This window comes from Podarcis pityusensis, assembly GCF_964106645.2.
Source record: "Podarcis pityusensis genome assembly, chromosome: 11".
Lineage (NCBI taxonomy): Eukaryota > Metazoa > Chordata > Lepidosauria > Squamata > Lacertidae > Podarcis > Podarcis pityusensis.
The window spans coordinates 27645478-27671827 of NC_138036.1; the positions used below are offsets into that span (position 1 = coordinate 27645478).

Below are 26350 nucleotides of genomic sequence, written 5' to 3' on the forward strand. Positions count from 1 at the left end.
AGACCTCTGGTTATAGGGCGGAATATAAATTCAAATCAAGCCATCAATAAAATAAAATAAAACTATTCAAAGGCATTTTAAATGAAAAAGTATACTAATACTTCATATGCATCATCTAACTCTCCCCACTTCATAGGGACTTATATCTCCAATATGAGGATAATAATATTGACCTATATTGCAAGCCTTTCGGAATGACCGAAATGTACATAATCACACTGAACCCTTGATGTGAGCTGCAAAAATGCTAAGGGTAACTATTGTTTTATAAAACTAAAGACAGCCACACAGAAATTAATTTTCACACCGAAAAGCTTATTGGAATAAAACAAGGGCTGAAGAAAAACAGGACACTTTTTTTCTTCTGCCCCATGAAATACACCCTCACTTTTGGCAATTTTTCAGACTGCAGAAATGGGAACAACAGTATTTGTAGAGAGGGAAGTCTCCCTGGCACACATTCAGGTGCCCCGATGCACATGATGTTCCCTTGGCACTTGAATTTCAGGCAGCAATGACATCACAGAACGGGCTCTTCACAGCCCCCAAAGGCTGCTGCTCTGGTACCAATTATGGCAAAAAGAAAATCTCCCAAGTAAAACAGTGACACTGCCACACAATTATTTTCATTTCCCCTTGCTAATATTGTCGCACAACCAAACCTGACTAGCTACATGATAACAAACAAGGCAGCAGCTATGTTTTTAAAGAAGAAGAAGAGGAGGAGGAGGAGCCAAACCTGCTGTGAACCTCTCTGAAAAGGTAAGCTTTGGAGAAATCTATTGAAGAATTTTTTGGGTTACCAAAAAAAGCCCTATTTTTACAGTAAGTGGAAAATGTTTGCTTGTGAACATGCAGTTTAGCCCTTAACGCAATGCCCTAATATTCTATTCTAGGTACCTATGCTGTTTTACACATTTAGAGAACTACAAAGACTACTTGATGATTTGGCGTTTCTAGCTGTCATCACAAAGACAAGGCCTGGCAGCTGAACTGCAAAACAGGATCTGGTATGCCTCCAAGAAAACTCTTCACTGTTTCTTTCACGCTATAACTACCCATATTCTATGTATTTATATACAAGTTCTTAAAGGAAGAAACTAACTGTGCTCATGGGTTTAAAAAATAATAATTTAAATGTATTTGGTATCAAGTAAAATAGAAACTCAGTCTTCGTTTTCTTCCCTTGCATCAAAAGTCTTCATCCACATTGTCAAATTAGGACCCAAAATCCAGCAGGGACTGCTAAATGATGCAAGCAAGGGACAAAAAAATCCCTAATTATGTTATTAACAACTTTTATGAGTGATAGAACTACAACAATGGTCAACGTTATTTCAGTATGCCATTTTCAAAGAAGGAACCCAAATTTTAAGCACAAATAGTTAAAGCAGAATTATCTAGCAAAATAAAAGCACACTGGAAAACATTTTTAAAAAATGACAGCATATAGGACACTATGGCAAGATTGCAAACTGTAACACAGAGAAGGAAGAGATGTCAGAGAACCATCAGTTCCCTCTATACGGCATGACACAAACCAGAGGTCCAAGAACCAGAGAAAATATCCAGGACCAGATTTAAAGAGGCAAGTAAAGGCTGCCAACAGAGGCAGATCCAAGGTGGGCCTGGAGTCTTCCCAAAGTTATTTTAGAAGGAGCATTCATAGCAAATATCCAATGATCCATTCTCTGGATAATGTCTAGGAGTTCTCCAGTGCCACCATGGGATGTGCCAAAGCTCAGCCCTTGAGGACGGGAAACACTCATCTACCCATGAAAACTAGGAAGCAGGAATAACCTTTTAAAGCACCTTTCCCCCAAACATTGCCTCGGCTAAAGCATTGTCCATTTTATGCTTGGTAAAAGTGGTTGGAGTAGCCCATATAACGACCTTGCACATTTCCAATGAAGAGGCATTATTTGAACAGGCAGCAGAGGTAGCTGCAGCCCTAGTAAAAAGAGCAGTAACATTAAGGGGTGAAGGGAGATACTAAGCCTCATATGCTGTAGTGATGCAGGCACTGAACCATCTAGATTCTAGACCACGTAGAGAAGGACATCTTTTTACCCAAAGTTATGGAATGAAAGATGAACAGAAAGTCAGATTTCTGAATTAGCTAAGTTATTTACAGATATATTGTGAGAGCCCTTCAAACATCTGGTTAATGCCCTGGCCACTCTAATGAGAGAGTTTAGGTAAAAGGAAGAGAGCAATTTTTCCTGCAAACAGTGAAATGAGGAGTTCACTTTAGGCAGGAAAGAAGGCTCAGTTGGCAAAAATACTGAATCCAAATGAAAAATGCAAAAACAAAACTAAACATCCTACCCACCCAAAACTATTGGGCAGGACCTCAACAAATCCTCCTGTTCTGAGTTCCCAGAATATACTCGGTCTTGTGGGACAGGAGATTGGACTCCCTGTGCATTGAATGAGGCCTAGTTCATTCTCCCCTACACCTTCCTCAGTTGATCTGATGTATTGTCCATAGGCTAACATGGGTGAAGGCAAAAGAGGCTGCCAAATGACTGGAGGGGAAACTAGATGGTCTTTTCCAGAGCCCCTAGGGGCAATATTGAATCTAAAACAATCAGGGCAGCCAGTGGATGTGATGACAGTGGAACTTGGCCCACGGCACAACTTTGATGCTGGAAATCAGGAGACCAAGCACATTTTGTTGGTTAGATTGTCGCAATTAAAATACATCTTGTATCTTTAAACATTGTATTAGTCAGTTGGCAGCCCTAGTAAGCAGAAGCACTAGAGCACAACTTGTGTATTTGGCAACCTTGTAAGTACATGTTAGATAAATTTATGTTCAAGCATTACTTATAATGCTTTTAAGAACATGCATCTCATCTCTGTATTCTATTATATCGTTTTGAAAGTTAAAGTTGCATTTTCAACCCAGTTGGACTGAAAATTTGTTTCTGAACTTTGCAGAACAGAATGTAACAACTTTGATAAGAAATAATACAAGCCTTAGTGACTTCATGGAAACCAGGAGTTACATATGTGTTTTTATGAGAATGATTTCCCTTAAAGAGGGCTAAGAAGCAAAGAAACAGATGTAGCCTAGCAGATGAGCGAGCTGGCAATGTGGACTTTGCTATAAACAAATGGAAGATGTTCCTATGCAAGCGTAGAGAACAATATTGAAACAATTCAAACCTGGATCTTGGCAGAGATGAATGATGTTTTCACAAGCCAATTGAAATTATGGATTCTATGGAAAAGAACTTTTGTATGCCACAACACATGACTATAAATACAGTTCTCTCTCAATATCAAGTCAGAGGAAATATGGGGCAGAAACACCAATGGTGGAGAAGATCAAGTAGAACCGAGAAGGCCAACTGGAAGAAGCCAATTGGGAAATGAATTACAATTTGAAGAAAGGATTATAATTCAGAGATTTAAAACTGCAGAAATCCAAAGAGGCAACAGGTATCTGCAGGCCTCATGTTTTTCCTTTTTTTTTTTCTTACAGGATCTCTAGCTCAGGTCTTTGGGGTGTGGGTGTACTCCATCCTCTGTGTGTGAATTTAGGGTTAGTGTGCTGGGTAGGGTAGTATCTTCACTCCAACTTCTATTTCCCTTTTCCTCCAGAGTCAATCTTCACAAGGGAGAGAAAACCTCACTGGGTAAGTATTTTTAAATAATAAAGCTTTGGCCCTTCGTTTTTGGTCTGGTTGTTTGTCCTTGTATTCCCTCGCAAAGGAAGACCACAGGCTGCTATCTCTGCATTCCCTGTGCAAAGAAATATCCTGAGCTATCTGTTTTTCAGGCCTGATCACTTTGACACACACACACAGCAATGCTGTTGCTCGAGGTTTACTATCCAATTCCATCCCCAAACTGTGTTGTAACAAGTTCCTCCCTCGCTTGAAGCAACAAAGGGGACCTGACCAGCAGGTTGTCTAGATAGGAATAAATGTGAATACCTTGCAGACTTGATGCAACACCTTTACCATCATTATCTTTGTTAAGACTCTGGGCAGTGAAGCAACATTGAAGGGTTGGGCTTTGAATTGAAAGTCCCTAGAATTTATTTTCAGCAAATACTATTACACAATAAGGGTGGGTGTATGTTAAAGAATCCCCCTCTCCCAGAAGGCAAATGTTAAAACTTTGCAAAGTAGCGTAAGCATGTCTCCTGCTATGTAAGAGCTAAAGACCAGGCACTCTTTAAGGATCCACAGTGCAGTCTAATTAGATACAATTCTCTTTGCAGCTAAGTGGGTATAGGATGGCAGCCTAGGCTTTGGTTTAGGTTTGGCACTACGGGGCGGGAACAGGGTTCTTGTACCTTTGACAGCTGTATGGTGGGGCTAAATTCAATAGGTTAAGCATTTTCTAGAATAGAAATACAGTTAGGGGGAAAGCTTCACCATGACAGTACTCCCTCTTAATTTTCTGTTACAGCATGCTCCCCATGACAACCTTGTTGTGTTATGCCACTCCCCTGGGCAACAATTTTGTGACTGATGCCCCCAGCACTCTCTCAAAATTCAAAATGTACCCACCGGTCCAAAAAAGAACTGATGACAACCCCGATTAAAGTCCTTCCTGGACAGTAAGCCATAGCCAAGAGGCACGGGAAAATGGAAACTGTTGACATTTGGGTTACCACCTTTCTTTTACAATGTGGTTTAACTACTTGTTTAGACAGGTGGGAAAGACCATCCTTAATCTGCAGAAAAAGTGTGTGCTGCCCATGGTGGCTTAACAATCCAGCCTCCTGAGAGGGTGAAAATGAAAGGCCAATAAATCTGTCCTTCGCCTTAGGAAGGAAGGACAGCCTAATGCAGAAGTGCTAACTTGGCCCCATGACCATAGGGGCACCAAAATTTGTGGGTGCCTGGTCCCTTCATGGGGAATTTTGTGGGTGCCCGGGCACCCAGGGAGTTGGCACCTATGGTCCGATGAATCAGCCCTGATCCAGAAAGGGGTATGTTTGCAAATTCTATGGCAATGATCATGGACAGGAAGATTAGGTTTCTGCTACCTGAAGAGCGCTGCCTCTTTGGTAATTGACAGAGGGTACCACAATCAAATCCTGAAGCTAAGGTGGTGTTTGTTGACTCTGCTGATCAAACAAGACAGCAAGAAAATCTTCTCTTTTCCCCACCTACAATTGCTGCCTCATCAATCTGTCCTCAGTTAAAACCATTGGTGGAAAGGCAACAAGGATTGGAAAAGTAAGAAGGAAAGTAGACAGGGAAATGAACTGGGGATAGAGCTGAAACAGAAGTTTTTACATTTCTATCATCTGACCTGTCTATTAACAGCAGCCTTAATCCATGGTTATACTGAAGGCCTCTAGCTTGTCACCCAGAGAATCTATGTATATAATAGCATGCACATTTATTTAAAATAACTAATGCACTAATTCACGACAAGCATGTTGAAACAACTTGTGTGCTTCAAACTTCCAATGAATTTACTTGCAGGGCTAGTTTTTGCAGTAATGCATGTCTGGTAATAAATTTCAACATGAATAAGCACTTTCTTTGAGAAATGTCCCTCAAAATGTTCAAGAGAATCAGAATCAATTAAGTGAGAAAGACATAATTCAGATTTTGCAGTGAGTCAGTTGTACAAATCAGTTCATGTTATTCCTTTTAAAATGGAGCTCTGGGGAAAAACAGAAAATGCTCGATATTTTTCTATACTGGCTGCAAATGGAGACTACAGTTTTAAATGATGCCATCAATGTGTATGGCCACTTCACAGAGTTCTATAATCAAAAAGATTGCTCCTGACTCAAGAGTTTATAAACTGCATTTTGACAACATGGAGACAGTGGGAAGAAAAGGAAGAAAGAAAATGTGGTGAGTGTCACAATAATCTAATCACAAATGGGGCACTCCATATTTTGAAGTGATTTTTTTTCTATACAAGGATAACTTCCAAGCGGGGGGAAATATTCATACTATCTTGCCATTCAAATTTTCATAGAAAGTAAATCACAATTAGCTCCTGCATTCTTGAAAGAGAAATACATTTATGTAAAAAAAAAATCCAGTCTCTCCAATAAGTCAACGTAGTAGTGGATTTTATATTGTTTTCAAAGCAGTTTGAGGTAACAAACCAATTTATTTTTGTATTTTAAAAATCTAATTACTCTAAAAAATTACCTCTTCTTTTAACGCATGTTTCTTCTGTTCCAAACAGATTTCTTTTGCTCTCATAAGCTGCAAAGTCTCCTTAGACACTGCATACTGAAGCTTTTCCATTCGTTCCACTGCTGCTGCCCAAGCTGCCTTACCAAACTTTTTCTGGTCTGCTCGCATTCGATCATATACAGCTGTAAAAAATGATTTTTAAAAAAACAGCAGATTTGTCATATATGGAAATGTTTCATATTTCATTACAAAGCTTGGACTTAAGCATATGTTTGTGTAAAGAAATAAAACAAAATCTTTATTGCTTAGCCAAGGGCATAATCCTACACAGGATCAGACAGAGAACTTTTACGGGGACTAAGGTTGGGCAGGTGTGGACATAAATTAATTTACTGCCCCCTAAAGAAAAGGTATGGTATATCCAAAAGCTACTATATATTTTGGGAAATGGTTTGTCTGTCTGTCCATTTGTTCTCTATACATTCGGACACCTTGGCACAAGAGTTTCCGAGGTGAGGGTGGCACTCTTTGTCAATGTTTGGATGCCAGACGCCATTCTGAATCAAGATGGTGGACCAAAACATGAATTTGGTTGAACTTTTTTGGTATAGCTTCAGACACATCTCAACATAACATCGCCAAACACAGCACGAGGGTTCCTGAGGGCAGCAAACTTTGTCACCATTTGGATGCCATTTTGAATCAAAATGGAGGACTGAAATGTCACAATGTTTTACGTGTCTAGCAAAATTTGAATAAGTATTTTCAGATAACCTATTTTGCTGTTTAGTGACAGATCCTGAGAACAAGGATACATTTCACAAAGGTTTTACTTGTGAATGAGATATTACATTGCTTCTTATACTGCATCATTCTACAATTTAATTAATTCACAAGAACAATTAATTAATTAATTCACAGGAACATTAATTAGCAGGAACAGGCTAATGTATATGTTAGAAGTTTACAAAATCCCTTTTCACTTTGTTAGCAGCCTATACCAGCAGTAATGTCAAGATCTTTCAACATCAATATCATTTTCAGTCCGAACATACAAGTACTCAGTTTACAAATCGAATCACAAACCAAGAATGTTTTTTAAAAATATAAGGGATCTCTCCAAATTTAGTGTGAAATCTCAATACCTAAAGACTGAGAAAAAGTTGAGTAATTGGGAGGCTATGAAAGCAAGAAAGAATTGGACAGAAGGATGTGTAAATGAATATCAGGGCCTTCCAATCTGAGAAGTGGCCAGTACACTATAAGGCATAGAAATACTATCCTAGGAGGGAGGGGGAGAAAGAAGAGGTGAGGAGGAAGGAAATGACTCAATTAAAGCCTATGCCAGCCCCTTTCCCTACTGCTATGAACCATCATGTAAATGTTTTTAAAGACTTCGAGGAAGGAAGGAAACTGTGTAAGATTCTCACTTTTCCAAAATAATTAAGCTTCAAGAGCCAAGAACCATTGCATCAATCCACATTGTCCAAATTGTACAATGGACTTTGTACAAAAGCAGCATGACTGTCTCCATGGAGGCAGCCCGCCATCTTTTTCCATACAATGTTCTGGGAGATTCTCCGTTACAATGCAAGAAAAAAATATGGCTGCCTCCCTGGGTACAATACCATCTCTCTCACTCTCTCTCCTTCTTTCCTTAAGCAAAATCATGTTCCATTGCTAGCATGGGCAACACTGGACCCATTTTAATGCATTTTTTCTGGCCATCCCAGACAGCTAGTATGTGGGTTAATAATAATAATAATAATAATAATAATAATGTAATGTAATGTTAGACTTCAAATTGTAAGTACTTAATGAAAAGAACATGCTAAACCTGTACTGATTTTTATAATCCACATGGAAGGGCAGGTTTAATCTACAGATGAATACACATGAAAAGTGACACAAACCAGATGAAGTCTTATTGGTCCATCTCTACTAGCAATTCATAAAAAAGCAATGACAGTGATTTGAGACAAAGTAAGAAGGTGCAGCTATAAGACCTTGGATCATGTAAATAAGACTTCCTAGTTCTTAAAAGGCCTTTATTGGAAAACATGAAGTAGTAAAACTCCATTACCTTTCTGTGCTTTTGCTGTTATTTCAAAATATTTAACAGTGAGGTCTTGAATAGAAAGCACAGCCATGTGGGCCTTCCGCTGCCAGTCTGCATCTTCTTTTTGTAGACTCTCAATTCTTCTAGGTCCCAGGTAATCATTCTCTATGGATATCTGAAAATAGATCAGTACATTATATCCACCATCAAAGCTTAAAAGCTACACAGAAAACTTCAAAAAGTTAAACTGTTTAACAATTACGATATAGATGAAATAATTTAACTGGGAAGGACAGATGAATGATCATGTGCTTTCTGGAACTGCTTAGAAATAACTTAGGGGGATAAATCTCACGAGCAAATGTTTCCTAAATTATTTGCTCTTAGCTACTAATCTGAGTAAGCATTACAGCATGGGTAAATCTTCATAAATTTGCATCGGATCCAAGCATGAGAAAGGGACTTTTTGAAGTGACAAGCTCAGTCACAGCACACGCATTTATTCGGACATCTGTTGTCTACCAATGGAAGGACTCAGGTAAAAGGATGAGAGACATCCTTTAGATAAAGGTTTGGAAAGGTGAACAATACAGCTTCTTGCTGAGAATTCACAAGCAATCAAAGCTCCCACAGAATGCTACTGTCTGGAAGGAGAAATTTCCAAGACATAATTTGTACTGAGAGGCACTCTGCAAATCAAGTATCACATGAGCAGTTGCGCACAAATCCCACTCTACTTCTAATGAAAAGCTTTTGCAGGGGTCTGCAACTGTAATATATCACTTTTCTGTGGGGAGAGCATGCTTAACTTGGGCTGTTTTTCCTCACAAATGAAAATGATTAGCATGTTACTATGGATAACATGCCATTCATATATTAAAAGCATATTTTGGCATATCTCCCAATCTCTACCCCTTAAATGATCTAACTGATTTGGTTTGAAGAGATTTATAAAAAGGCGTATTAGGAAAGCAATCTTACTCATTAAACACAATTATACCCTGTGTTCCCTATCCTTAGAACACTATAAAAATGTTAGAGTGCCTAAATTTTTAACTATTCCTTGTACAAAGGACAAGAGCAAAATGAAACATCAACTTATCTTTGCTTTAACAAAGATTTTATTACACTGGTAGGTAATAACTTCCTGACAGTAAGAGCTGTTCAACAGTGGAATTTGCTGCCAGGGAGTGTGGTGGAGTCTCCTTCTTTGGAGGTCTTTAAGCAGAGGCTTGACAACCATATGTCAGGAGTGCTCTGAGGGTGTTTCCTGCTTGGCAGGGGGTTGGACTCGATGGCCCTTGTGGTCTCTTCCAACTCTATGATTCTATGAATTCGCGCTATGGAAAATTTGATTGGCTGGTTCACAAAGTACATCCACGGAACTGTCTTTTAAAGATATTAGTATTGTTTCAGGATTTTCTATATGAAATGTGCTTGCATGACTATTAAAATTTAAATCAAACTTCTAAAATGGACTCTGGTGTCTCCTACATGATTCCAGCCTTTGTTCAAAGAAAGAGGCTTCTGCGGGAAGCCTTTGAAACATGTAGGCCAGTGCCCTGAATGATAGTCAGGGGTGCCATGGGCAGCACCAGCCTCTGACCCTCTTTCCTTCTCTCCCTCTTCTGATGCCCTCCTGCGTCTCTGCCTCCCAAAGGCTTGCACGACTGTTTATTGCAGCAGCCCTGGCTACAAGCTCCCTAGGGAAATGATGCCTCTGGGGCTGGCCAGGGGGTGCTACCCAGGCCCCTGTGGGGCAATGTGAGGAGGCACCTCTCTTTGGGGCGGGGGGCGGGGAGGCTCAAAGACCAGGGTGGCAGCTGCAGTGGCTCAGAGGATGCCCAAGGAGAGGGGAGAGGAGAGGAGGCTGAGGGAACACTCCAAATGGGAGGGTGTTCAAAAAAGGGTGAGAGGCTGCCAGTTCTGCAAGCAAGGGGTGACATAACTGGGTTCCTGAGTCCCACAGGGGTGCCGCAGAAAGAATGTAGCTGGTCAAGGGAGCCGTAGACTCAAAAAGGTTGAAAACCTCTGATGTAGGTGACTAGCTACTAAAGAAAAAGAAGAGGAGGAGTTTGGATTTGATATCCCACTTTATCACTACCCGAAGGAGTCTCAAAGCAGCTAACATTCTCCTTTCCCTTCCTCCCTCCAGATGTTGTTGGACTATTACCCCCATTAGCCACAGTCAGCGTGACCAGCAATTAGGAATGATGGGAGTTGAGTCCAACATTTGGATAGCACTATATTGGCTATCCCTGTGCTAAAGACTCAAAACCCATAGTTGAAAAGGTAGAGCTAGAGGTGTGTTTCATCTGTCGCAGGCAAACTTTTTGAAAGATAAAATAACCAAGCATATTGAAGGACAAAGAACAGGCTCTGCTGAAGTGGAATCAACACTCAGACCCTGCTTGTGGGCTTTCCATAGGCATCTAGTTGACCACTGTGAGAACAGGAAGCTGTATGAGATGAGCCAATGGCCTGATCCTGTTCTTATGTCCTTAGAGGCGATTGCCTGTAGTGGCTGTATGCAAATGCAGACAGGTACAGAGTGAAACATTTGCATATATCAAGAGTTCTCTTATCTGAGGCAATGAGGGTAAACATGCCTCAAATGAGAAAGGGGGGGGGTACTTCACTGTTCAGTCCCTTGCCCTGCCTTGCATAAGTCTTTGCTCTAAACAGTCACCTACAGCATGAAGCTTCTTGTGTCAAGGGGTTCAGGTACACTCAGAATAACAGTAGGACAAAGCACTTCAGTAACACCTCAGGTGGTTAATGCTTCATTATAAGAAGAGTGGTCCCAGCCACCTTGTAGGAGGCAGTCATCAGATCAACTCTATTAACATTAGAAGCCCTCCTTTGATGGAGATTATTGTAACAAAAATGGCGTGCTCTGGTCCTGGCGTGCTCTGGTCCATGGGGTCACGAAGAGTCGGACACGACTAAACAACTAAACAACAACAACATTGTAACAACTATAAATATCAACAACTATTAGCCAGTCACAAGTTTTCCCTTTGGGGGATATTTGGGGATTCTACAGGTGGTAGAGCAGAGCTTTCCAAACTGTGTTGGAACACATTAGTGTGTCGGCTGCAGTATGTAGGTGTGTCACGCGAACACTTCCCGCACTCCTCCCGGGACTGGAAAGGGGTTAGTTTAACCTCTGGTTTGCTAGTAAAACTGAATTAATGTGTCATGAAATGATGCATGTCTAAAAAGTGTGTCATCGACATGAAAAGTTTGGAAAGCTCTGTGGTAGAGGATCAATTTTAGCTTTTATGAGCACCATTAACTATCTGGACCCATTCTGATTTGGCACCCAAACACAACTATTTTTATACACAGCAGGTCAGTGGCTTTTTGTTTTTCAAGACTTCTAGTCACTGGCCTGTGGTTCTGCCATTTTCAGATGTTCACGTGACTTTTACTAGATCTCTATTCTGCTGCATATGGCTGCTGCTACCTGTACTGTTTTTATTGTTTTAACTGGGCCCATTTTTATTCTAAGTCACTCTGGATATTTTAACAGGAAAGCAGCACAGAATTTAGATCAATCAATAAAAGCAATAAAAATACGGAATTCCAAATAAAAATTCCAAACTCTCCAAATCCATGCCCTAATTATAGATCAGATAGATAAGACAGGCAGAACATACAAGTAAATACGGAACTCAAACTTTCAAGAATTTTAAACAGAACCATCACAAGGTGATTTGAAAATGACCAAAATTTCTAAAAGACAAAAACAGATTATGTATAAACACATGTAACACCTTTTAAGATTTATATTCATTTTATCTTCTTTGTTATTTTTCAAAATAAATAAATTTAAATTATAAGATTTATGTTAATGTGTACCTTTATCTGCTGTCTTCTGAGCATTGCAAGCTCCCTCATATCTCGGAATGGCTGCAGTAAGTACTGATAAAGTTCTGTAGTTGCTTCAGCAAGAATGCTATATGCTTCATCTTCCATTTGATATAGTTCAAGCAGCTCTACCATGCTTTCGGTATTCTTGTGTTTCTCTAGGAGCTAAGTAAAGAGAAATAATAATACATCAAAGAATAAAAATATTTTCCTGCTATCAAAATGCAACCAGATATGACGACTAACATTTTCAAGTTTTGTATTCTGATAACCTTGGTGAATAGCACCAGTATCACTTAATCCTACTCTCTCTCTTTTGCATAAAGTTATAAAACTAAAAAAGGGTTAACAGGGCAATCCAACTTAAAAGTAAGCCAGACTGAATTCAATGTGGCTAGATAAGTGTGGTTAGGATTGCAACCTAAAATATTTGTTCTCCAATTTTATGTCAAGCATGTAGGAAGTACACAGTGTTAGGGAGGCAATCAAAATCATGGTCTGACAAAATGAGAGGAGTCTGAAACAAGGAAATCTCTGGCTGGGCTCAGTCTGGGCTACAGCGCCTGAAGTCCCTCATCCTGTCCAAGTCAAAAATAAGCTGGCATAAGCCCCCTAAAAGGGGTCTGGTGGCACAAGGGGAGACTTACTTCTATTCCAAACGCTTTCCACTCAGTTGTGACCTAGCAACCCAGTGGAAGTTACAATGGCAAAAAGGGTAGAGTAAGTCATATTCTACTTTAAAGGCTTTTTCCCCCTCTGCCAGGCTTGGGCTGGCTCAGCCAGCAGTAGCTTCACTCCTAAATGGTTTCTGAAATAGGGGTAAGTTACACCAGCATAATTTACCCCAGTGTAAATTACACTGGCTTCCTTTGGACTGTTATGCCCATATATTACTTACAATTCTATCTAAGTTTTTTTTTTTTTTTGTCATTTAGCAAAAGACATACCATTAGGGATATGAGTTGCTCGGTCCCTGCTCCTACCAACCTAGCAGTTCGAAAGCACGTCAAAGTGCAAGTAGATAAATAGGTACCGCTCCGGCGGGAAGGTAAACGGCGTTTCCGTACACTGCTCTGGTTCGCCAGAAGCAGCTTAGTCATGCTGGCCACATGACCCAGAAGCTCTACGCCTGTAAAGCGAAATAAGCTCCGCAACCCCAGAGTCGTTTGCGACTGGACCTAATGGTCAGGGGTCCCTTTACCTTTTATACCATTTATACCATTTCTACACTGCACTAAGTTTTTTGTTCTTTCTGCTGTTGTTATCATCATCATCATCCATCCTGCTTTAGAAACCTCTGAAAACTAATTTTATGTAGAAGTATATAATATCTGTTCTGCATCATTTCTATGTACTCTACAATTTTATGATGAAATCTTCCTAAAGTAGGAAACCTAGTTTGATATGACAAAATTTAACAAGTAGAAACTAAGAAAGCCAATTTGTTTTTCTAAACTGTCCAGAGCTTGAAGATTTATAGTTTGTCTGTAAATATTTAAGACATTGAAATATCTCACTGTTAAACATGTAGTAAAATACAAAAATACATAGCACGATCTACTTCCAAGAAGGTACAGCTGCCCATGCACAGAGGGACTGCCACAAATCTTAACAGAGTGCGCTGTTTGCACTCCCATCACCTTGTGGGTGCGGACAGATTTGCCACACGAAGTACACTAAACATGAGTAATTTGTACCAGGCAAGGAGCTGTGGGAGGCGCACAGAAGCCTCCCATTCCCAGTAATGGCTTGGCAGATTGCAATGTGGGGGAGGGGAAGAAGCAGGGAACTGGGCTCCACTGAGTCCCATGCTGACCTTTTGTGCACCTGCAGCTGTGCTCATGAAGAGGTGGATCATACTTTTAGATTAGAATCAGGAAGAAAATTGAAAGCACATTGAAAGCACATTTCCCAACTTCCCAAGAATCCCAGGAACTGTAGTTCTGTGAACTGTTAGTGGTATATTACAGCTACCAGGATTTCTTTTTGTGGAGGCAGAAGGCTTTAAATGTATGCAGCCCCAGTTTTTCAGAGGCCAGGTCTACCCAGCTCAGTAGACTCTGCATCCAGGCCTCTCAATCAGGAGATGTACTACAGCAGATATTCTCCAACACTATGTAAGCAAGTATATACTGTACCGCTTACCCCCATCTCATGGTACCAAAACCTGAAGTGTTAGGTCCTTGAATGCAAAGTATGCCCAAAATCCTGCTCAGTCAAAGGACAAGAGCTCTTTATCTTTGTTCCTCCATATCCTTGTTCTTATCTTTTAATCAAGTGACTCAAACAACAATGAATAGCGCAAACCATATTCTAAAACCCTGAACAGGAAACAGCTGATCAGAGAGTTTAACTGCCCATACTAAGAAATGCATAGTTCATATCAAGACAAAACTGGAATACAACTTCTCATGCTGTTTTATCTACCAATTGAAGTATAAAAACTCTATAAGGCTATGCCTTGATGTTACTTATTTAAAAGTAAAGTGGAAAGTGTAGGTATAAGGGGGAAACAATGCCCATGCCCCTGGCTGCTTTTTAATGGTTTTACAATATGTAATCAATATACAGAACTTAAAGAACTTTCATAAATGCTTACAGTGGAAATCTTTTCTGGACAGTCATTAAGCTAAATGATGCCAAGATAAACATCTGATGGAATTAGAATATATATTCCAAGATAAAAGATGCAAGAAGATACTTGCATTTATTATTTGCACAATATTTCTTTTATATTCTTCAAAGAAATCTCAATAAAACTAAAGCTTCGACTGACAGAACTGCCTGGCTAGCTCTGCTCACACAGCAGGGCTTTTGTCTTTTGGCTCCTCCCCGAAGCAGAAGTACTCAGCATCTTATGACATACTACTTGTGAAATTAAGTAGAGTTTATAAACAGCTTGCAATGTGGTGTGAAGGTAGAGGGGAATTGGGACAAGGGAGTGGGAATTAGGCAAAAGTGTGCTGTGTACACAAACCCTCCACAGTTGTACCCACTGAATAAAGTAAATTGTTACACCAGCAAGTTATGGCCTTAGGCTATTATATGCTGCAGTACCAAGTTTTAAAACGAAAGACGAGGCATAAAGAACTTCTCTAAAATATGCAAGGCAAATTTGTCAGACCAGCACACATTTTGTTTAATACGACATCTGTCTGACCCATATGGCAGCAACACTCCTGAGACATTATTCATTACTTTTTATCCCATCCATCATCCATCCCTCCATGGAACTTAAGAGTGGCTTTCTACCCTCACAAAAATCAAGGCAGAGGAACAGAGACATATCTGAGGCCACACTATTTTAACCTGGATATACGTTCCAACCCTACTTATTACCCACTGTTAAAATATTCACTACTTGATTTGACTACCTTGCCTAGGTAGACAGAATGTAGATTATACTATGCTCTCAAATACTCTATTATATTACTATTTATAAATATCAATTATTTTTCACCAGTAGCAAAAAGTAGACATACAGTGGTACCTTGGTTGAAGAACAGCTTAGTTTATGAACAACTTAGATTAAGAACACTGCAAACCTGGAAGTAGGTGTTTTGGTTTGTGAACTTTGCCTTGGAAGCAAAACATGTTCTGCTTGCTGTTGAGTGTGTTCCATTTGTAAATTGAGTCCCCTGCTGCTATGGGCAAGCAAACTTTGGTTTAAGAACGCTTTGGTTTAAGAACAGACTTCCGGAAAAGATTAAGTTCGTAAACCAAGGTACTACTGTATATGGTAACTAAAACTGTGAGGTCACAAACTTGCATCACAAAATAAAGCAAGGGATGTACACACTTAAACCATACCCCGTAACCCTCCAGATCAGAGCTATCCCACTTCTGACAGCACAGCTGGATATGATGCAAGAAATTTTCCTCCTTTTGATTTCCAATGAGGGGGGTATTAAAAATCCCCACTATACTGAGGACCACCAAACATGGGATATAATGTTAGCACCAAATCACAGCACACCAAACCTCCAACAGGAAGACCATAATTCAAATAAGACATATGACACAGAGTACAACTCTCTGTCCCTGTGTTACAATATTTAGAGCTGCAAAGGAGAACTTTGCACAAAACTGTCCTCAGAATATTCTGGGACATTATTAACACTTCTCTACCTAGAACCTTGAGAAGTACTCCTGCCTCAGGACTCTCTCGACACAAACAGCCAACACCCCACTCCACAACTAGGACTGCTAGGCTAAGCAGAAGTATAACTTCAGAATCCTCTCCCTTGTCTTCTACCTACCCCTTTTGCCATACAGTGGTACCTTGGGTTAAGAACTTAATTCATTCTGGAGGTCCGTTCTTAACCTGAAACTGTTCTTAACCTGAAGCACCACTTTAGCTAATGGGGCCTCCTACTGCCGCCGCACGACTTCTGTTCTCATCCTGAAGCAAAGTTCTTAACATGAGGTACTGTTTCTGGGTTAGCGGAGTCTGTAACCTGAAGCGTCTGTAACCTGAGGTAACACTGTATATGAATATCAAATCTTGTCTGAAATGTACTGCTCTAATGCTGTTCCCTATTATCAACAGCAGGAAGCAGGGTCTTTCAAGCAGAGGAGAGGCACTTATTCCCATACAGTTAAGCTCCCAGTTGGCAAAGGCCAGGCACTCTGTCCCCAGCCGTCACCACTGCTGGCCAAATACTCATCAGCAGTTTGGCTTTAGAGGAACAACTGCATGCATGTTCTGGATTCCACTGCAACCCCCAAGGGATGGATACACGGTAGATACAGAGATATGTAGATAAACACACACACACACACACACACACACACACACACACAGAGTCACTGCATTCCTCTCCTTCCCACATGAGAGAGGGGAGCCTGAGGCATAAGTGCTGTCTAAACATATAGGTGGCACCACACCCTCTGCTCCCACCCACGTTCAGCCACTGAGTATCTAGATTCAGGAATGATGAGCTCCGGCTGAGGTCTATTGCTCATTCTCCCTGTCTCTCCCTTTGTTCTTCACAATCTCCCCCACAGCTACAGGATGAATTTTACACCCTGTTCTATGCAGGTCCCAAACGAGATCTACACCATGACCAACAACAGTGACCAGGATGTTCCAGTTATTCCTCCTCCAGTTATTCCTCCTATATCTTAGCAAGCTCAATGAGCCCAACAGGCAAAGTTGTTCCTACCAATGGCGTTCCTGAGATAGCTCAGGTGGTAGAGCCTAGTAGCATGCTTAACCTCAGGGTCATGGATTCAAGCTCCACGTTGCAAAAGATTGCATGGGGTTGGATTAGATGACCCTCATGGTCCCTTCCAACGGTACGATTCTATGATTCTAAGCATAGAGCTGGTGCTGGTGCCATGAGTGACACTGAACCTAATATGCTGTTGTCTGTTCAGCCACTGTCCAAGGCACAGAAAACTTGCAAGGGTGACTGATACACATGCGTCTTTTCAGAGTACATTTCATCCTGGATAAAAAGGCATTGACTACGCACACATTTTTATCTTGTAACAAATATTAGGTGGCATTCTTAAACATCTTTCCACGAAAACACATATCCAAACACTTACAGTTTACAATTCCAAACTTACAAATAGATTTCAACAGCCCTGCTTGCAAAAGAAAATCCGAAAAAAGATTACTAGCTCGAAGAATTACTCTTTTATTGTATTTTTAAAAATGCAACTCCTCTTTGAGGAGTTTACTTTCAGAGTTAGTGTTATGGATGCTCAATTAAGAAAAAGCTGCAGTCAGAAACCTTAGTATTTTTAAAAACATGGCCAACATTGTCAACAATAAAAGGAAAAAAAGCAGCTAATAGGGTCAGGATGCCCAAGGCTGAAATTGTACATAATATTGGGGCATTTTGTTTTGTTTGAATGACAGTTCATTATTTCTTTAAAGAAATAAAGTCACTTATCTATAAGAAGACATGCAGCTGTTAGAAATGGAAGGCCATACATACTGTACTAAAGAAATTTTAGAGTAAAAATGGGTAAGCAACATTAGTCCCTAGCCTACAATACTATTTCCTGGCCAAAGTCACTACCCTCACTACCACCACTAGGCAGGCCTGTGCAGAACTTGTCTGAGGCCCAGGACGGGAGTCTAGTTAGAATAAAGATATAAACTCAAACAAAAAAGCAGCCAGTCGCTGGCGGTGTTCCCCGACCAGCTTAGGCATCTGAGGCCCAAGGCAAGTGTATCCAGCTGCCCTGCTCCTCTGGACGGACCTGCCACTAGGCCCATAACCACTGACACGCACACACATGAAGGATGATTCTCCATGTCATGGGAGCAGTTGTAACAAGCCAGAGCCTAAATCTAGGCTCATGTGTCAGCAGCGGCAGACGACATCTTGGAAAAACTCAATGATCATTGGAATGAAAAATTATGGAATACTATTAAAAGAGAATATAGGTTTGGCCCAGGAAAGCGTTCAAGCAGTAACACTTTATAGGAAGAGAATTATTTAGATTAAAAGGAGACGAAATACAAGAACTATAGAAACCCAGCCAGATGGGTGGGGTATAAATAATAAATTATTATTAATTTATTATTATTATTATTATTATTATTATTATTATTATTATTATCATTATTACATCAGTTATTAATAAATCTCTTCATCTTCTTAGAAGTATACCGTTCTAAACCCAACACAGATGTTTTGTGAGAACAGGCTTGCTGTATCAGATCTAGGCACCCATAGCCTAACACATCTTCCAACAGAAGCTATTCTAATGTGTCTGGGAAGCTCACATGCAAAGTACAATAAGAATAACCATCCCCTATTATTATTTTCTATGTGGTAATTAGCAGTTTGCTCCTTTTGAATACTGTGATTCCATATAGATGTCAAAACACCTGGTAAGAGGTAACCTTCATTAATTTTGAAAGATATCTAAGCCATAGTGCATACGTTATGACAACTATGGAGATGCCACCAAAAATGCCAACCCCCATTAGTGAGCTCTGGATAACATTTGGAAGTACTCAATATGTGGAATGACATCATAGCACTGAGAGTCTCCACATCTGTACCAAAAGCCACTAGTAACATGATATGAGGGCATGGAGAATCACATGATGGTAGCACCCCACATGATGCACATGGAAGTTTCATTGCTTCTGAAAAAACTACTCTTTTAATTTACACAGAACTGAGAATTTATGACAGATACGTTGGAGTAGTAGACTATTACAACCTAAGCTCAGTTTAAAACATTTCAGATGGAGATAAGAAGTAAGCAAAGCATTTTAAGGCTACCGCCACACACAACACATGCCACAGTCTTTACCAATTCGGATTCTAGATTACTCTGGGCTTAATTGAGCAGAAGTTTTATCTTTTCTAAAGTGCAAATGCAGTCATTAATGCCCATTCAAATTATTGGTCCTCTAATAAAGTATTTTAATAAAGATAAAGCATTACAGTTGTTATATAAAATAAAATGACTGCTCCTCACTTACTTATTACATTGTGATTAAAGCTGCAGAAGGATAGATAAGGATGAAAAGCCTGGAGTTACATTTACTAGGTTTTTTTTAAAAGCACCTTGATCTACAATTGTATACAAATTTATACCTATTGAGAACAATGGGACTTACTGCTGAGTATACATGTATAGGCTTGCACTGTAAAAATCACAGGTAGAGGAAATCACTTGGCTACTGAGCTGTCCATCTTGATCCCTTGGGCATGTAAAGCAGGGGAAGATGGAGCTCGTCAACCTGGGAAGGTAGGGGAAGGAAAACTCTGATCCTAAACCTCTGCTGCCTTGCGCATTCACGACAAAGGCTTTGGGAGTAAACCCCAATGAAAAATCTGTAACTGATCCTTGTGCGACATTTTTTGGGAGGAAAAAAAAAAGACTAAGGAATAAACCCTACACAAATCTGGAGTAGAATACAGTTGGATGGTGTCTTGTATGCCTCCTTCCAGCAACTCCAGCAGTAAAGCTGCGTGGCAAATGTATTGCTGTGCTTTCCTTTGGACCACATCAGCAAGGCCAAGAGGGAGGACTTGTCATCTGGGCAGCCAAAGACCTCTCCATACACACTGCCCAGGCTTGTGCCCCAAAGAGGTCACTTCGGTGCTTGTGAACACAGCGAAAACCATGTGGGAGGCAGCAGTTAGGAGTTACCAGTCTCTGCAGCCACAGAGGGCACTGTGATTTTCCAGTGGTTTGACTTCATAGTGAAGAATTTAAGCAAATTATGTTTTCTTTTTAAACATAAATCTCCTGTGTGGGAAGATAGACCAGAATTCCGCTCCCTTTGTGTGATTGGCCTTTTTTAAAATTACTATACTTCCTTTTAGCACAAATCATAGCCATTCTTTTATTTTCATGCCTTGAAGAACATTTACGGTGAAGTTCTCATATTTTATTTGTTTATAATTTTGAGCTTTCCAACCTGGATTCTAATGCACTGCCTCATTAAAAAGCATTGCATACGGTAATTTAGAAAGATTTAGAATTTAGCAAATAAATCTAGTACAGTACTGATCAGAACAAGTTTTAAATGTTGCAGAGTTAAACTAAATGATATATTAACCAACTGAACAAAAGACTGGCAGTGTTAGCACTCTAAAACAATAAGAATTTTGTTCAAACAAGTTGAGTCATATATACAGTAGAATCTGTCGGTTAGATAGAGTTTTAGCATAAGTCTAATAACATCACACATTTTTGAATATCTTTGTTTTCTGTAATGTTCTTCATTTGTTTTATTCTAATAAAATATTATCTTCATTATTATTTATTAAATTTGCACAATGCCCTTCATCAAAAGATCACAGGGCAGTTCACAATATATCATTTTATGAACAATGTCAACTTTTATAGTTTCCATTTGAAACCAAGACCACATTTTCCTGAAAGTTCTCCTAGCTTTTTAATCACACAAATGCCAGAATCCAGTATCTCTATCTGCATCTCTAGTCTTTTGAAAGCTACTTTCAAAGTGCAGGTGGCAAAAGTAACGTGGAAGAAAATATATGTGAGCTTGGTTAGGTTCATATTTCAGGAAGAGAACAGAGTCTCATCCTGAAGTATGGAAAAGCACTGCATCAGAATTACACATTAATATTAAATGGCTGTCATCTATTGTTCCATTATCATGGAATAACTTAGCCAAATGAGATATGAGCTTCTTGTTTCAAAGAAAGCCACTATCAAGCGTGTAACAGACAGTAGAAACCTGAGAGCCAAAGGACAGAGAGCTACCTAAATGATCTTCTTTCTTAAATATGAAGCACATTTTAATTAAAGATGGGTCAATTTACACCGCATACATACACTAACAGAGATACTGACACCAGATATGGATTAATATTCACTGGATTAAATTAATTGAGTCACCAAGAGAGCTGCCTTGCAATTAAACACAATATCCTACCCAGCTGGATCATATCTACACTACAGGTTGTGGTGGGTGGCACTGTGGCCTAAACCACTGAGCCTCTTGGGCTTGCCGATAAGAAGGTCGGCGGTTCGAATCCCCGCACTGCTCTGTCCCAGCTCCTGCCAACCTATCAGTTCGAAAGCACACCCATGCAAGTAGATAAACAGGTACTGATGCAGCGGGAAGGTAAACAGCGTTTCCATGCACTCTGGTTCCCATCAAGGTGTTCTGTTCCACCAGAAGCGGTTTAGTCATGCTGACCACATGACCTGGAAAGCTGTCTGTGGACGAACATTGGCTCTCTTGGCCTGAAAGCAAGATGAGCGCCACAACCCCATAGTCACATTTGACTGGACTTAACTGTCCAGGGGTCCTTGACCTTTTTTTACACTACAGGTTACTTCACATTATTTTGGAAAGTTCCACACATTTGCCTTTGGTTCTTAGCATCTCACCTATTCATGTATCTGCCTCACATTTTCTCTGTCTCCATAATGCATTTGTCCCACAGAACTACAGTAGAGGAACTGAAATTTTACTGAAGTCACTTGCTTGTTACTACGGGTGGTAACAATTACTCTTTCCTAGCTTTCAGTATCAAAGTTTTTAGGCACTTAGGCAACCAGGTGTCTTCCACCATCCTTTTTTTAAAAAAATGTCAGAAGTGAAGTTTTGCATATATTCATGCCAAAAGAATATACCTGTGGCAACTCTGTTTTGAGAAGCTGAACAGTTGTACATGGCCCTAAAAACCAAAAAAGAAAGAGGAAACACAGAAGGCATTGAATTTTAACATAAACTAGTAACTATTCATTACCCTGGCAACAGCATTCCCAGGTCAACTAGGTAAATGTAAAATGAACACCAATTAACACTAAATTACAAATACAACAGATTTTCACTAAAGTTAGCAGCCTTCAATCCATGCAGATTATTAAAAAAAATTTAAATGAATCAAATCACACTTTTCTAAAAATAACCACAACCAGCATTTCCTACAAATGCCACCATACAATAAAAGGCATATAATCATCAGAACTCTGAAGCAGCCAAGCCAAGCCAATGGGCTCTAGAATCACACTTAATTCAAGCCAAGCATGGCCTTCACATCATGCTGCAAAGTTTCACTTGACAAGCATGTTGGGCAAACAAGAGTAATTAGTTACTTGGGAAATGAGTGAGGCTATTTTTGGTCCTTACCCAACCTCTTATTCCAAATACTGTAAATATATATCTTCATGAAAACCACAACTAGACAGACTCTTGAGGTATTCACACAATAGGATAACAAAGATCAAACTCTGAGTCGAAATACTGTGGGCAAAATATTGGTCCTCTGCTTCAAAACTGACAATGTTGGAAACATCATTCACTAATTATCTTCCTCATTAAGTTCACTAATAATATGATTTCATCCTAAATGGAAATATATAAAAAATTCAGTATCTGTTGCAAAATGATGCATGTAATTTTTGCCCAATTAAAAAAAATACTAAGTATTGTTTGATGTATCCACCACCAACTATAAATAAAAAATGCACAAGGTGAATAGAAGATATTGACTCACACTGATGCTGATCTTAGATGTAAATCTGACAGGACAATTTAGTTCTGACTGATTTTATTACAATCCATTTCCTTGTATTAGGAATAGTGTCTAGCTAGCAGAATAACTGGCAAACATATCCAAGTACCAGAGTAAACATGGTCAAGTCCAGGACCCACCCACCCCACTGACCCAGCCAGTTAAAAGAAAAACATATGGCTCCTCCTTTAAAAGTCAAGATACCAGTAAGTACTGTATAAGAATACACCAGTTTTGGAAAGATACAAAAAGGGCCTTAGATACAGAAAGCCAGATCCTCTGGAAGTTTACTTGGAAGCACATGTGACTGGCTACAGATATAGATAGATAGTTAGATAGATAGTGCACTGGATTCAGCCTTTAGCATCTTTCTGCCCTTCTCCGAAGTCTTATTTCCCCCAATAAAGACTTTACATGAAAATATAGTCAGGTCAGCAGCAGAGTTGGAGGCAGAAATCCAAGGAAAGCTTATACTGAGAGTAAGTTGCATGGGACTCAGGGGAACTAAGCATGTTCAGGATCGGGCTGAAGGGGTTTCTATTTTATCAGCACTGGGGACCTTCCTCACCTCCTGGATGCGCTTGCGGGCCCGCTGCAGCACTTCCTCGTAACCCTTTTGCCGCAGCTCGCTCAGGCTCTCGTAATACTCCTCCGGGTCGTCCGTTTCGGTGAAGAGCACCTGGGAGAGGATCTTCCACCCGCAGGTGTCCAGGCAGTGGCCCAGGTAGACCTGCAGCCGGCAGCACAAAGCGTCCATCTCCTCCTCCGACATCTCCGGAGCTCCGAAGAGGACCGTCCACATGCCCGACGGCTCCTCGGGAAGGACCGGCAAGCAGGGCTCCAGCTCGGAGCTCACCGAGCACAGCTGCTGGTGCACGGCCCGCAGGTCCTGGAAAGAGAAGAGGCCGGCCCAGCTGCACTCCTCGCCCGACGGCGCCTCGGTCTCCGAGACGGCCGCCGAAGGCGGCTGCGGGGCGACCGCAGGCCCGGCGAGCGGGGACGGCAGCAGGAAAGCGGCGCCTCCCGCAGGCTCGTCTTTCCCCAGCTCCAGCACCTCGATGTCCTCGGCCGCGCAGGCCGCGGGGCTGAGCGGCGCCTTCGCAGCAGGCTGAGGCCTCCGGGCAGGGCTGCTCCGCGCCCGGGCCGGGCTCCTCTGCGGCGGCGGCGCCTCCGCCACTCGGCTGCCGGGGCTCCTAGGCAACGGCTCGGCCCGGGCGGGAGAAACCGGCGAGCTCCTGGCTTGGCCCGGCTCGGCGCTGCTCCAGGCCGGGCTGCTCCTGCGGACGGTGGGGCTCCCGGGCACCTTGGAGGAAGAGGAGCAGGCGGCGGCTCGCTGGTGCTCGAGGCCGGGGCTCCCCCCGCGGCGGATCTCCCTGGAGCCGCTGCGCTGCCTCTGCGCCGTCCGGTTGTGGCAGGTGATGGCGAACTTGCCCTCGATCTCATTCCAGGCCACGATGAAGACGAACTTGTGCTTCTCCCGTTCGTGGAAGGCGTGAGGCCTCACGGCCACCCAGTCCGCCTCCAGGGTCTCCTCCAAGGCGAAGGTGCTCATGCTGGCCGGGAGGGCAGCCGCTGCCCGCCGCCGCCACCGCTCGGCTCCCTTGCTTCCTCACGACCACCAAACCGGGACCAGGGCGGGAGGGCGCTCAAGTCACTGCCCAGCAGCCTCAGCCATTTTAGCGGCGGCGGCGGGCAGGGAGGGAGGGAACGTGAAGGGAAGGATGCGCTACTGGCGGGGCCGGGTGGGATGCGAGGGGAAGGGACGACGAGGGGGATAGGCTAAGAAGGCGCCAGAGAGTCGTCAGCGACTGCTGCTGCTGCTGCTGCCGCCGCGGCGCGCGCTCCCCTCGCGCTCTCCCGCTCGGCTTTGTTGTCATGAGCCCGGCGGCGGCGGCGGCGGCGGCAGCGGCTCCTCTTGCTGCTGCTGCTTGCCTGCCGGAGACAATACGAGAGGCAAGTCAATACAGTCCCCTCACACAGGTACTTGAGGCGGTCACGTGGAGGCCCCGGATCTGTTTACAAGCCGCTGCGGCGGCGACGACAACGACGAGGAGGCGGCGGCAGCTGCGTTCCGGCTGCTCAGCTCTTGCCCCGCCTCCAGGACTCTCTTCTCCCCCCCCCCCTCACAACACACACACACACACACACACTGCGCCCCGGCGCAGACGGCGACTCCTCCTCTCCGACGCCAGCCCTGGGTGCGGGGAGGCGACGGAGCGGGGGGGGGGTGCTGCCGGAGCCGTTTGCACAGTCCTTCCCTCCCCCCTCCTGTTGTCTCCGGCCCGACCAGATTGCCTCCTTTCTCCAGTTTCTCCCTCTCCCGCCTGCCAGGAGCGCCTTCATTATCCCTCTCCCTCAAACAATGTTCCTATTATTCAAGCCACGCAGGCAGCGCACGTCAGGCTTAGCCTTCTGCTCCTCCCTCGCTGAGGGACTTGCACCGTACCCGAAAAAGTACAATAACTTCACCGTCCTCCCAACATAACAATACCCCTAGCCACGGCCCTTGTGCCTATGGAAAAGCAATGGCGATTGTGGACCTGGTGTGTGCGAATAAATATGGTAGCCCAGCTGCTGGAGGCTGTCCTGACAGCTGCATCTCACAACCGCTTTGCGCCTCATGAGGACACGCCAGCTTTTGCTAGTATGAATGTTGACGGTGGGTGTGTTATTCGGAGGAGGGTGGTATTTTATTCATTGTAAATGTCTATATTCCTAAATTAAATCTATTCATTTCAAATGAGTCTTTGTTAATATCCAAACGCTTTGGAAGGAGATGTGTGCAACAACACAAATGGGCATTCATGTGCTACTGGTCAGGTGGTCAGAAAGGACATCTCTGATTCCCCTGGAAATCAGGAGGACTTAATTTTGAGCTGGTTTAGTCTGTAGAAGCTGTTTTGTACTTCCAGCACAAAAAATGCCTGTCTCTGATCCTGGAATATATTGTAGCAACCACACCAATCTCCAAGCGGTGCAAGATTCCAGGGGCACCAGGTGCTTACCCAGGCTTTGTGCTGCTTTTTGGAATGAGGTACAGCAGAGACTGTTATGTCTTTATGATACAGTGGTACCTCGGGTTACAAACACCTCCGGTTACAGACTCTGCTAACCCGGAAGTAGTACCTCGGGTTAAGAACTTTTTCCCAGGATGGCAACAGAAATCGCACGTCAGCAGTGTGGCGGCAGCAGGACACCTCATTAGCTAAAGTGGTACCTCAGGTTAAGAACGGTTTCAGGTTAAGAGCAAACCTCCAGAACGAATTAAGTTTGTAACCAGAGGTACCACTGTATATGGTTTATTAACACAGGTA

The 26350-nt window shown here is 42.1% G+C and overlaps 1 protein-coding gene and 1 long non-coding RNA gene across 5 annotated transcripts in view; one reads left to right on the forward strand and one right to left on the reverse strand.

Moving 5' to 3' along the window:
• Positions 1-25719, reverse strand: part of JMY (junction mediating and regulatory protein, p53 cofactor) — a 44695-nt gene extending 18976 nt beyond the window's left edge. For all 4 annotated transcript variants that reach the window (XR_013977153.1, XM_080972447.1, XM_080972446.1 and 1 more), the window contains exons 1-4: positions 23605-25719; positions 12052-12225; positions 8212-8362; positions 6141-6310 (exon numbers count right to left, since the gene is read on the reverse strand). Coding sequence is in view for 3 of the 4 variants with exons in the window: in XM_080972447.1 (XP_080828573.1) it covers positions 6141-6310; positions 8212-8362; positions 12052-12225; positions 23605-24588 (1479 nt within the window). In the remaining variant the exon portion in view is untranslated. The remainder of the gene's footprint in view (positions 1-6140; positions 6311-8211; positions 8363-12051; positions 12226-23604) is intronic.
• Positions 149-5974, forward strand: LOC308458948. Its single transcript, XR_013977784.1, has 3 exons — positions 149-762; positions 897-1010; positions 2944-5974. It is a non-coding gene; the product is annotated as an uncharacterized lncRNA (long non-coding RNA).
• Positions 25720-26350: the final 631 nt, after the last annotated feature.